This window comes from Dipodomys merriami, unplaced genomic scaffold (genome assembly GCF_024711535.1).
Source record: "Dipodomys merriami isolate MVZ:Mamm:240054 unplaced genomic scaffold, mDipMer1.0.p SCAF_125, whole genome shotgun sequence".
In the NCBI taxonomy this organism is placed as follows: Eukaryota; Metazoa; Chordata; class Mammalia; order Rodentia; family Heteromyidae; genus Dipodomys; species Dipodomys merriami.
Genome location: NW_027202549.1, coordinates 1,860,945 through 1,874,226, shown reverse-complemented (window position 1 = coordinate 1,874,226; position 13,282 = coordinate 1,860,945). Strand labels below are relative to the sequence as shown.

General features: G+C 42.8%; 2 protein-coding genes across 4 annotated transcripts in view; one reads left to right on the top strand and one right to left on the bottom strand.

The window, feature by feature from the left end:
• Nucleotides 1–8,585, top strand: part of Sacm1l (SAC1 like phosphatidylinositide phosphatase) — a 33,740-nt gene extending 25,155 nt beyond the window's left edge. Inside the window, exons 14-20 of the mRNA XM_070017622.1 lie at nt 1,422–1,560; nt 2,556–2,625; nt 2,741–2,813; nt 3,902–3,995; nt 4,105–4,197; nt 5,420–5,477; nt 6,730–8,585. Coding sequence (XP_069873723.1) covers nt 1,422–1,560; nt 2,556–2,625; nt 2,741–2,813; nt 3,902–3,995; nt 4,105–4,197; nt 5,420–5,477; nt 6,730–6,866 — 664 coding nt within the window. The 3' untranslated portion in view covers nt 6,867–8,585. The remainder of the gene's footprint in view (nt 1–1,421; nt 1,561–2,555; nt 2,626–2,740; nt 2,814–3,901; nt 3,996–4,104; nt 4,198–5,419; nt 5,478–6,729) is intronic.
• Nucleotides 8,586–12,143: 3,558 nt separating this feature from the next.
• Nucleotides 12,144–13,282, bottom strand: part of LOC138824025 (sodium- and chloride-dependent transporter XTRP3A-like) — a 16,532-nt gene continuing 15,393 nt past the window's right edge. For all 3 annotated transcript variants that reach the window (XM_070017619.1, XM_070017618.1, XM_070017620.1), the window contains 2 exons: nt 12,777–12,942; nt 12,144–12,541 (listed from right to left, as the gene is read on the bottom strand). In XM_070017619.1, the coding sequence (XP_069873720.1) occupies nt 12,359–12,541; nt 12,777–12,942 (349 nt within the window). In that variant the 3' untranslated portion in view covers nt 12,144–12,358. The remainder of the gene's footprint in view (nt 12,542–12,776; nt 12,943–13,282) is intronic.

Here is a 13,282-nt window from a genome sequence, read left to right as displayed (position 1 = left end):
TACACAGCTAGGAAGCTACCTAAGGTATGAAGCCTAACAAGAAAGCATTCTATTTGCTGTCAGTATTTTGTCAGATTTTTGATTAACAGAACTATCTGAAGAGCTTGTTAGAAAGAGAGAGCACACAAAAACTGTAACTATCAAAGCCGGGCGCCGGTGGCTCACGCCTGTAATCCTAGCTACTCAGGAGGCTGAGATCTGAGGATCGCGGTTCAAAGCCAGCCCGGGCAGGAGAGACCGTGAGACTCCTATCTCCAATAAACCACCAGAAAACCGGAAGTGGCGCTGTAGCTCAAGTGGTAGAGCGCTCGCCTTGAGCTGAAGAGCTGAGGGACAGCGTCCAGACACAGAGTTCAATCCCCACGACCGACAAAAAAAAAAAAAAAAAACAAAAAAACAAAAAAAACTGTAACTATCATTAGCCTCGGTTCAGATATCTGAATGAGAGGAGAAAGGGAAAATGATTTTTCCTTTTTTTTTTTTTTTGGTCAGTTGTGGGGCCTGAACTTTGGGCTTGGGCACTGTCCCTCAGCTCTTCAGCTCAGTGCTAGCTACCTACCACTTGAGCCACAGTGCCACTTCCAGCTTTTTCTGCTTACGTGGTGCTGAGGAATTGAACTCAGGACCTCATGCATGCAAGACATGCACTCTACCACTGAGCCACCTTCCCAGCCCCGGGAAAATGATTTTTCAAATAATGCTGTTCTTCTTTTTACACTTTGTCTTATTGATATGTTACTCACCTGAAAAGAAGAAAAAATGTTTTTAATGCAGAACACCTGAAACTTGCTTCAGAGATTCTGATTCGGTTAATCTCAAAGCCAAGAAAGTTCATTTTTACCAAGCAAGCAGGGGTTCTGATATGGGTTACACAGGGTCCATAAAACATAAGAATATAGTTGGGATAGTTATGCTAAGGAAACTACTCTTGCCCTGGGAAACAAGATCGATGCCCATAGCAACCTTTACAATATTCCCAACTCTACTTTTCACCTCTGTGAGATGTGATGACCTCTTCATGATATAGCCATTTGGATTTGTAGCCCTTTTACACCAGCCACTCACACTCTGACCCCTATTGAACTATGTCTGGCCATGCATTCCCATTTGGCCTTTTAATTTGTAACTTTTTTTTTTTGTCAGTCATGGGGCTTGAACTCAGGGCCTGGTTGCTGTCCCTGAGCTCTTTTGCTCAAGGCTAGTGCTCTACCACTTTGAGCAACAGAGCCTCTTCCAGTGTTTTGGTGGTTAATTAGAAACAAGAGTCTCCCTGGCTGGCTTTGATTGACGATTCTTAGATCTCAGCCTCCTGAGTAACTAGGATGACAGCATCATTGAAATGGGGCCTATATATCAAGAAGTGAGTCACTTGTAGGTGTGACCTACTTTGGTATGAGAGTGTTTATACAAATATGTTTTAGTTATTTTCTAGTAGACTCTACTGGCAAAGTGGTGACAAACCAGGAAGGTGTCTTCCGCAGCAATTGCATGGATTGTTTAGATAGAACGAATGTGATCCAGAGTTTGTTAGCTCGACGTTCACTTCAGGCCCAGCTTCAGGTATGAATTATTATTATTTTTTGCTGCCTTTGGGGCTTGAACTCAGGGCCTGGAGCTGCCCCTTCTCTTTTTTTGCTAGTGCTCTACCACTTAAGCCACAGTTCCACTTGGAGCTTTTTGGGTATTTAGAAATGAGTCTCACAGGTCTTCCCTGCCCAGGGTTGGTTTGAACTGCATTGCTTAGATCTCAGCCTCCTGAGTAGCTAGGATTACAGGCGTGAACCACCGATGCCACACTATGAATTCTTCCTCCTCCTTTTTTCTTTCTTCTTTCTCTGTCGTTGTCATCATCGTCTTCCTCCTCCTCCTCCTCCTCTTCTTCTTCTTTCTCTTCCTCTTCTTCTTCTCCTTCTTCTTCTTCTTGTCTTTGTGGGGCTTGAACTCTGGGACTGAGCAATGACCCTAAGCTCTTTTGCTTAAAGCTAGTATTCTCCACTTTGAGCTCCACAGTTCCACTTCCAGTTTGATGGTTCATTGGAGAAGAGTCTCATGGACTTTTTTGCCTGGGCTGGCTTTGAACTATGAGCCACTGGTGCCCAGCTATGATTTCTTTTTCTTTTTAAATTGAGAAAGGATGTTGCAAAAAAATGAAAGGACCTTTTACCTTTGACCAAAAATATTAATGTTGCTCCACCTTAATCTGACTCTGTCTTAATCATTTTCTATAACCACAGTCAGTACACTTATGCAGTTTAGTTTTGCTATTTTTCTTTAGCATTTATGTAATCATAGTTTTTTAATGGCTCTGTGTAATCATCACTTTTATTTATTTATTTATTTTTTTATAATCATCACTTTTATTGAATGATAGTTTATGCCATTTAAGATGTCATTTTGGGGCTTTTAAATAGCACTGTAGAGAATATTATCTGTTCATAGTACTAGTCAGTAGCCAAGGAAGCATATAATAGGATTTGGGGACTGCCTGCTTCTCTTCCTGAACTGTATCTGCCAACACCTGTTACACATAAATACGGATGTGGTTCTTATTCCAGAGACTAGGAGTTTTACATGTGGGACAAAAGATTGAAGAACAAGATGAATTTGAGAAGATTTACAAAAACGGTAGGTACTTTGTTTAACAGAGGCAGAGTTGCTCAAAATTTGAAGTAAATTGCTAGTTTGAATGTGGTCATTGTAGTCATCATCAACCATTTTTTCAATTTTTTTTTGTTTACAGCTTGGGCTGACAATGCAAATGCCTGTGCCAAACAATATGCAGGAACTGGTGCCTTGAAGACTGACTTTACCAGGCAAGCACCTCCATGGCTTAGAATCCCTCTGCTTTTGTTGTTGTTGTTGTTTGTCTTGTCTGTTTTGGTATCGGGGATAGAACCCAGGCCCGCCCTGTACTTTTTATAGTGCTATAAGCAACCTGCAGGAAACAGTGGCACAGCCTCACCAGGGGCCTAGTCTGTCAGGATTGCTGGGAGAGGATGCTCAGGGGTTCGTAGCCTTCTTAGGGTGTTCTGACGCAGCAGGTTTGAGGGCTCAGCAGTGATTCTTTCCTTTTTTAAAAAAATTAATTATATTCTTTTTTTTTTTCTTGTCAGTCATGGGGCTTGAACTCTGGGCCTGGGCTCTGTCCCTGCGCTCTCAGCTCAAGGCTAGCACTCTACCACTTGAGTCACAGCCTCACTTCTGGCTTTTTCTGCTTATGTGGTATTGAGGAATCGAACCCAGGGCCTCATGCGTGCAAGGCAAGCACTCTACCACTGAGCCACATTCCCATACCCTCATTCATTTTTTTTTTTTCTTTGTTTGTTTTTATGTGGTACCAAGGAATCCAACCCATGGCCTCATGCATGCTAGGCAAGCATTCTGCCACTAAGCCACATTCCCAGCCCCTCTGTAGTGTTTCTGAAGCCTTACTGTGTACTTGAATCACCAACCTGATTCTTCAGGTTTGGTGCATAGCTTAAGAGAGTTTTGAATCGCAATCCTCAGATCTCAGCCTCCCAAGAAGCTAGGATGACAGGTATCAGCCGCCTGGCTAGGCATACTTTTTTATTGCCATCATTTCCTAAACGATACAGGGTAATGACTATTTACCTAACATTTTTTGCAGTTGTGTTAGTTATTACAAATAGTCTAGGGATGATTTGAAGTATACAAAGGATATTGAAAGGGGTATATGGAAATACTGCGTCATTATGTCTAAGGGAGGGAGCCTCTGCAGAGCCTCTACCATGGATACTGTGGGATGACCACATATTTCTTAGACCTGCCGAATGACTTTGGGAACATCACTCTCATTTATTTACGTACATTTTGTTGGCCTTAACAGTGTGGAAATGTAGCATGCAAGTCTATAATGTAAAACTGAATCTCTTTTAACCAGAACTGGAAAGAGAACTCAGCTGGGACTTATAATGGATGGCTGGAACTCACTAATACGATATTACAAGAACAATTTTTCTGATGGATTTAGACAAGTAAGTTTGTGTTTGGTGCTTTTTTTGTTTGTTTGTTAAATGATTGTATCATTTCTCAATAATTACATCAAGTTTGGGGGAGTTACTAATTTCCTTTTTTCTGTTCTAGGACTCTATAGACTTATTTCTTGGGAACTATTCAGTGGATGAATTAGAATCTCATAGTCCTTTAAGTGTTCCAAGGGACTGGAAATTCCTGGCTGTAAGAATTCTTTATGTTTTTCAAGTATAACAACATTGTTCCTGAAGATATAGACATGACAACTCCCCTGACCTCTCTTAAGTGCAGCGTAAATACTTAGCTCTCCCCAGTGAGAAGATCAGGACACAGAGTAAAATAACACTTAGCATTTGTTTCCTTGCCTGATGACATGACACTCTTGCATATTCTTTTTGTATGAGAACATGAGCAGGGAGTGTGGAGAATCCCGTATTTCCGGAATGCTCCCATACTCTTGTGATGACGGATTTACTGGAGACAAGTTTGCAACAGAAGGCAAAGTGTCTTTTGAGGACTCTTCTTAATTTTTTTTTTGGTGATGAGTCTAGGGTTTGAATGCAGGGTCCTGTCTGTGAACTTTTTCACTCAGGGCTAGCACCCTACCATTTGAGCTACAACTCCACTTCAGGCTTTTTGGTATGGTTAATTGGAGATAAAAATGTCACAGATTTTCTTGGCCGGGCTGGCCTTGTACTGGTGATCCTCAGAGCTCAGCTTCCTGAGTAGCTAAGACTGTAGGTGTGAACCACTGGTGACAAGCCTCCCCTTATTTGAGACCACTGTTTGTCAGACTTTGCAACAGCCTCTGTAGGGTGTCATGCCAGTGGGCAGAAGTGCCCTGAAATGGAAAAGATGCCTGCTGTCCTAGATTCTCCTTTGGGCACCTGCCTTGACCTCTGTACACCTTGATTTGTAGTTGAGCCATGTTTCCTCATCTCGCCTAATGTAACTAGTCATGATTGGACCTCTAAGCAAACTTGTTTGTTAGAACAATTTTGTGTGTATTAGCTTGCCCAAGGAGTTTTATTCTCTTTCTTTTTTTTTTTTTTTGTTGTTGCCGGTTCTGGGGCTTGAACTCTGGGCCTGGACTGGGCCTGAGCGCTGTCCCCAAGCTTCTTTTGTTCCAGGTGAGCACTCTACCACTTGAGCCACAGTGCCGCTTCGGCTTTTTTGAGTAGTTTATTGGACAGAAGAGTCTTACCGAGTTTCCTGCTCAGGCTGGCTTTGAACTGTGATCCTCAGATCTCAGCCTCCCGAGTAGCTAGGATTACAGGTGTGAGCCACCGGTGCTTGGATTTCATTCATTTTTTTTTTTTAAATAAGCAAAGTTATGTGGGAAAACAAAACAATATGCAGGATTGATTTTGTAGCTTCTGACTTCCCATTCTCACCCTGTGGCATGTCTCTTCATTATCTCTTGCAGTTGCCTATTATCATGGTTGTTGCCTTTTCGATGTGCATTATCTGTCTGCTTATGGCTGGTAAGTCTGCTCCTATTTCAGATTCTTAACATTTATTTCCTAGAATGTTGAGCGTTCTTATACATCTTGGATTTTTTGAGTCCACTCAACACTTGATGTTCACTTATTAAGTTTGATGAGAGTAGAGCAGATGAGATTAGTTTTCTTTTGATATTTTAAGAAAGAAATATAGATGGAGTGGTTTCATAATTGGGTTTGTTGTATTCATGTTTTTGGTGCTAGGGATTGATCCCAGGACTTTTGTGTGTGCACTTTAATACTACGACATACCTTCAGAACCAGGGTTTTTTGTTTTTTCATTTTCTTTTGTGTGTGTGCGCATGCTGGTATTGGGGCTTGAGCTCAGGGCCTGGACATGGTTCCCTGAGTTATTTTTGCTCAAAGCTATCACTCTGCCACTTGAGTCACAGCTCTACTTCCACCCTTTTGGTGGTTCATTGGAGATAAGAGTTTCATGGGCTTTCCTGCCCTGGTCTGTTTTTGGACTTCAATCCTCAGATCTCAGCCTTCTGAGTAGCCAGGATGACAGGCGTGAGCACCAGCACCTAGCACCAAAAACTGATTTACATATACACACACACACACACACACACATATATATATATATATATAATTTTTTTGGGGGGGAAGGTGCATATTATAGTGAAGATTGAACCTAAGGCCTTATGCACACTAGGCAAGACTCCACCACTTAAACCATGTCCCCAGAATTATTTTTTGTTTTTGTTTTTATTTCTGCTTTGAAACTGGGTCTCCCTCTGTCTAGGCTGCCCTCAGACTGCAGTCTTGGTCACCTGCCTATGTGCAGGAAGTTCCGGTACTAATCGCAGTCTGAGAACTGTTGGTTTAAAGCTTAATTGAGCATTTGTGTCAGGCGCTAGTGGTATAATCCTAGCTACGCAGGGGGCTGTGGTCTGAGGATTTTGGTTCAAAGCCAGCCGGGGCAGAAAAGTCCCTGTGAGACTTTTATCTCCAGTTAATCACAGAAAACACTGGAAGAGGCACAGGGGCTGTGGCTTGAAGTGATAGAAAGCTAGCCTTGAGCAAAAGGAGCCTAGGGACAGCACCTAGGTCCAGAGTTCAAGCCCCAGGACTGGCAAAAAAAAAAAAGAGAAAGAATTTGCTGTTTTTTCCACCTGTAGATAATGCTAACAAATGTCCATATTGTACAGATGTGGTACACAGCTCACAAGTGTATCTAGTTTTGACAGATTCCTTTTATTTATGCACTCTTTGTTTTTAATATCAACAGGTGACACTTGGACAGAAACACTGGCCTATGTGCTCTTCTGGGGAGTAGCGAGCATTGGAACATTTTTCATTATTCTCTATAATGGCAAAGATTTTGTGGATGCTCCCAGATTGGTCCAGAAAGAAAAGATAGATTGAATTTGTATTTGTGGAAAGCGGCTTGGATTGGAAGATTCCATGATGCAGAACTGGAGTCTTTACTGACTCGCTTTCCACATGAGCCCAAGGTCATTCGAAAGCCTTTTTTCTTTTGCTCCCCCCAAAGCACCTCATGTGCTCCTTGCTGGGTGATGACTTGGAATTGATCTGATGTTTCTGCCTTCATAATCTCTTTACTATTGAGAGGGTTATATTTATAATTTGAAGCTCTACTAGAATGGAAATACAATCGGCATTCAGCTCATGGAATGGAGGGACTGTATTCATTGTCAAGCTAATCAGCTGTTAACAGATAAGTAATATATTTTAAAAAAATATTTAGCCTCTTTCATTATTTAAAACAGTAAAATTATTTTTCTAGCTCTGTTTCATTATTGTCATCATAGATGCAGTCACACACACAGCCCTCCCTCCAGCTTCAGACTTCCCTTAAAAAACTTAGTAATAAGCTAATTCTACTGTATTGATAAAACGTAAGTTTCTTACAGGCATCAAGTAGGTTTGAAGAGGTCTGCGACTTCATGGGAGGAATGAGGCAAAGCAGGGCCTGGATTTTTTTGTGATTTCCATGACCTCGGTCAGCTCGAGCCGCTGCAGAGCTCTAACAGTCAAAGTGAGACGGAAGAGTTCACATATACTTTATCTTTTATAAAAGCTGTAGACAAAAATCAAAGAATGTAAAGTCTTTTATCTCTTATGCCAAAGGTCCAAAGCCGCCTCTTTGGAAGGACCACCCCATTATGGAAACTGCCCTTGGTTGGCAGGTCGCCTGCTTCTAAACACTTGAGTTTCTCTGTGGTTTACTCGTCAAGCCCTGTGGGGCCTCCAGGAGGGTCTCGTGCTAAATTTGGTATCGTACTTGGGGCGGCTGCCACTTTTCCATGCATGGTACTGTTTCTGTCTTACTCTGTCAGGCTTTTGGTTGGCTGTCAGTGAGTGTGTCTGATCCTTGGCTCTTGTAGGTAGTTAACGTTCTCCAGATCAAGGACCAACTTCAACTTGAATGTACGTGCAAAAACAAACCTGCATCGTTGTCATTGTCAGACTGTATATTCAAATTGTAATTATGAGGTTTAGATGATAGAACAGTAAGTTAGTATAATTACCACTGTTTCAAGACAATTCAGTTAAACACTGCTACAGTATCTTAGTGTTTTGCTGCAAAGTATGTACAGCTTCCCCCTCCCCCCCCCCCACTGGCAATGACCTATGTTGTTCTTCAATATTTTCTAAAGCGCCTTTATTATAATGTTACCTTTCTTCAACCTTATCTTTTATAAACATTCATAGGAGTGGCTGCTTTTAAGAAATCCTAAACAAAGTAATAGCTGGGGAAACCCTCATGTAGCTTAAAATCAGTCATGAAAATTCACAATAGGGTAAGTCAATAGAGCCACCTATTTGTAACATGTAAATAAGCCTAATTTGTTCCAAAGATGGAATATTGAAACATAGCTTATATCTACTGTAATGTATCATGCAAATGCTATTGGACATTTTGATAGTAAGAACTTCACATTAACTCCAACAAAGACCAAATCTGAATTGCTGGCGTGGCTGCTTTGCAGGGAATGTACTAGTAATCTTGGTGTGTTAGGTCTTAAGCTATCGATATTTCAGGATCCTGCGGTGATTTTCCTTCTCCATTCATGTACTGTATGTCCATAAATGAAAATAAAATGTTGTATTCTTTTCTAACATGTCGTCCCTGTACTTTTATTTTGGAAGGTGATTTTTCTCCTCCATTTTAAAGCAATGTATGGTTATCGTAGAAAAATTAGACAATTTAAATAAGAAAATTAGTAGCTTCTGAAATCTTGCTTTCTAGTTAGGATCACTTCAGTGTTGTCTGTCTTTATTGCTACTTTTTACTTATAGCTAAAACCAGGGAAGTACTTGAGTATAATATCCATATGAAGGGACCCCCACCTCGAAATTATAAGGTCTTTTTTTTTTTTTTTGGTCAATCATGGGGCTTAAACTCTGGTCCTAGGCACTGTCCCTCAGCTCTTCAGCTCAAGGTGAGTGCTCTATCACTTGAGCCACTGCGCCACTTATGGTTTTCTGAGTGGTTCCTTGGAGATAAGAGTCTCACAGCCTTTCCTGCCTGGGCTGGCTTTGAACTGCGATCCTCAGATCTCAGCCTCCTACTCAGGATGACAGCTGGGATGACAGGCGTGAGCCACCAGCACCTAGCATTATATCTTTATAATGATAAGCCTGTATGTGTGTATGTGTGTGCATATATACATATATAAGCATGTTTTAAAGATTATATCTTCAGATGAATTTCCCAGCTTAAGCATGCTCATTTCCTTAATTTAAAAAAAATGGAGGTAAAATAATTCCTGCAAAAGTGGTCTTTTCTTGAAGTATATCCATGAGTTCATTGTGCTTTTAACTCGGGGACCATAGGGGTTGCAAGAAATGATATGCTAGCTCTGAAGAGCCTCCGTGTCTTGTTACCTGTCACAATAACAAAGTATCCTGAAACCTAGTGGTTTGGAACAGGCCAGATTTGTTTGTATTTACTATGTCACAGTTCCGGCCCATCAGGAGTCTATTGTCACAATTTATGGCTTAGGTCTGTCCCCGCTTCAGGGTTGGTCTCCATGTTCATCTGGTGTCAGATCCACTTTGAAGATCACTCTGGTTGTTGCTAAAAGTTGGACCCCCAATTCCTTATTAGCACTTAGCTAGAAGCCACTCTCAATTTCTTGCCAGGTCCAACACAGCAGCCTGACTCATCAATACCAGCAGAAGCCACATGCAAGGCACAGTCATAACTTAAAAACCTTGGAGGTACCCTCCCACCACTTTGACCATATTCTGTGCACTAGAAGCGGTTTCTGGATCAGAGGAAGAGATCCCGAGAAGTCAGGAAGAGCAGAAGGTGGAGATGTTTGGAGGTCATCTCAGAAGTCAACCCACCAAGGTCAGTAAGGAGAAAATACCAAGGAGAGGTACAGAGCTGGGGGTGGAGGTGGGACTTAGGCTGGTTACGTAACGCTGTGTCGCAGATTAGCTCCAAGAGCTGGAGAGGAAAGACAGCTGGAAGGGCACTGCCGGGTATTTTCTCAGAGATTGGCACTCAACTTGCTTTCTTTTTCCTTTTGACTTTTCTTAAATTTCCTCCTAGTTTTATACGTATCTCCAGATAAATGTGTTTGGTTTTACTTGGTTTTGAAGTAGTTTCACTTACCTTTGAAGTAATTTTACTTACCTTTGAAGTTTATAAAACAAAATAAAATTATATATATGTGTATATATATATTTTTTCTACAGCTTAAGCTTTGTTTTTTTTTTTTGTTGTTGTTTTTTGTTTTTGTCAGTCCTGGGGCTTGAACTCAGGGCCTGGGCGCTTCCCTTGAACTTCTTTTTGCTCAAGGCTAGCACTCGACCATTTGAGCCATGTCCAGCCTTTTCTGTTTATGTAGTACTGAGGAATCGAACCCAGGATTTCATGCATGCTAGGCAAGCACTCTACCACTAAGTCATATTCCCAGCCCCAGATTTTGTTTATTATGCCTGTCCTGGCATTTGAACCACAGGCCTGGGTACAGTCCCAAAGCTTTTGTGCTCAGTGCTAGTACTCTACCGCTTGAGCTCCACTTCCAGATTTTGCTGGTTAATGGAAGGCAAGAATCTCATAGACTTTCCTGCCCATGCTGGCTTTAAACCATTTAAACCATGATCCTCAGATCTCAGCCTCCAGAGTAGGTAGGATTAAATGTGTGAGCCATCAGCACTCAGCATATGCTTAGTATTTTATTTCTAAGACTCATCATGTTGATGGTTATAGCTGAACTTTTAGCTGCTGTTTACATGGGATGGATTTTACAGTATGTGGGTTCACTGGGATTTATTCATGACTGTGCCACAATTGTTTACCTAGTGCACGGTTATGGACATTTTGGTTGTTTCTGCGGATCGTGCTCACATTTAGTACTGCTGTAAAGACAGTGTCTGCCCTCTGGCTCAGTAGGATAGTGTGTCTCCATGGAGTATATATGGAGCAGAATAATGGGCCCGAAATGTACAAGAGGATAGGAAATTAGATTCTAAATTGGGTAGGTTGTTTATATTTCTACTAAGTTGCATGTGTGTACCACATTTGGAAATATCAAACTTCTTAGATTTTTCTTAACCCAGCATAACTTGAATGATAATAACCTGTTATCTGGGCACTGGTGGCTCACACCTGTCATCCTAGCTACTCAGGAGGCCAAGAGCTGAAGATCGTGGTTCAAAGCCAGCCCAGGCGGGAAAGTCTGTGAACCTCTTATATCCAGTTAACCACCAGAAAACTGGAAGTGGAGCTGTGGCTCAAATGGTAGAGTGTGAGCCTTGAATGAAAGAGCTCAGGGACAGTGCCCAGGCCCTGAGTTCAAGCTCCATGACCACCACCAATAACAAAAAAATATGAATCTGTCATGCCTGTGTACACACAAATACAATTCACACTACAGAGGCCCACCTAGACCTTAGAGGCCCAGTTAGACCTGTAGGTTTGAAGTTTTCCTTATGGTCCAAGTTTCATCCTTCTGTTCCTCTTTTCTAGTTTTCTTTGCCAGAGAGCTGACTCCATGGTAGTTTCACTGGGAAGACCATTTAAGGTACCATGATGTAAAGTGAATATACCAGCCGAGTGTGGATGAGTAGGTTAGGTGGTTTGTTCCTAACTCTTCCTTTGTAGATGAATCTAAGGATTGATTTTTTTTTCCCCCAAATTTTGTTTTATCCAAAGGACCAGATGGAGCTAGGAAATACGGAAAAATCCCAACTCTAGGGATACTCAATTAGGGTTTTATTTACATTGATAACTAATACCAACCACATTTTCCTACCTGGTATCTTTAAGCAAAATCAACCAGTGGTTATGTTTGCAGTATAAATAGAAAGTTTCCAGTCCATGGTTGCCCTGGTTACTGTGACGTGTACAAGGACACAGTGTCCCTTTTCTCTCTGGCCTAAGGAGGGTGAGCAGACCGACGCTAGCATGACTGCTTGTGTGTAGCACTAGCAAGCAGCACAGATTTCTTTCTTTTTTCTTGAAAAGATACTGTACAGAGGGATTACAGTTTACATGAGTTAGGAAATAAGTACATTTCCTATGGAGCAGATTTCTTTTTTGAGACTGGTTTTATTGTTGGCCCAAGGAGAATATTTAGAAAGGTCCAACTCTTTGGGAAGTTTGCAAGAACCAGAGAGAACTTATGTCATAGTGGATATGTACAACACATTGTATTACCGACATGAGAGGAAGACACTGTAATTGCGGATGGTGAATATCATTGTGAATTGTGGCAACACGAATGTAAATTATGAGGCCAGAGGACGGACAGACTGAAGCATCACGTTGACCATAGGTAACTTTTTACCAGCTCCAAAAATAGATTAACTCATGTTTCTTTACAGACACAGGAAGCTGGCAGGCTTCTGAGTTCCTTCTGAAGAAAAACAGCCAAGGATCACCCACTTCTGGGCAGTAGCTGTGTGAGGGTGAGTGATCCCTGACTCTGGTCTCCCCTCTTGAATCGGTGCATGACCAAAGTCCCTAGGGCCCCCAGCGGGATACACATAGCGGAGGAGGCCACCAGCAGCCCGATGATAGCCAGTGCGTGCGGGGGATAATCCTTGCTCACCAGCTGCCCCTAAAAGGAGAGATCAAGCAGGAGAAGGAACCTTCCCACCTGTGCCCCTGTCATGGCTGCCTAGGCCTCACCTCCCACTAGGGGGAATCTATGGAGCTGGCCCTCAATCACTGCAGCTCCATCCTCTCCCATCCCTCCCACAGCCCTGTGGTTGCCAGCAGGCATGCTGGGAAATCACTCTAATACTCCCCCCCCCCCCCCCCCCTGGGAGGCTCAGCGGGGCAGCTTCAGGTACCTGCGTGGCATCCCAAGCTTGGTACTGCAGGGTCCCCGTGAGGATGTAGTCACTCAGGTAAAAGAGAAAGAGGCCGACGATGAGCAGCGGGGTCACGCAGGCCCACATGGCCTTCCAGTACCAGTTGAGCGCGAAGCCCGTGGCGGCCTGCAGGTCCCTTTCAAATCTACTTGGAACCATGTAGAGAGAAAGTCTGGATTCGTCATGCTTCCGGATGGGGAGAGGGGGCCAGCTTCCTGGGGCAATTGTATTACAGGAACTACTGATGTTACGTGAACTCCGCCCTCCCTCCCTCATCCCCACTCTGAACCCCGCTTGGGATTGGGGTAGAGTATGGAGGAGGAGAGACTGGCCAGGACTGCCATGAGTCTCATGGAGGGCACCCAGGTAGTGGTGAGCAAACCCAGAGCTGGGACTGGCCCTCTACTCTCACATCAGGGACTTTACAGCTGCTCTTGGGGTAGAATAAGCAGCCTTGGGAGGAGAGTCTGCCACCTTCCTGTCTG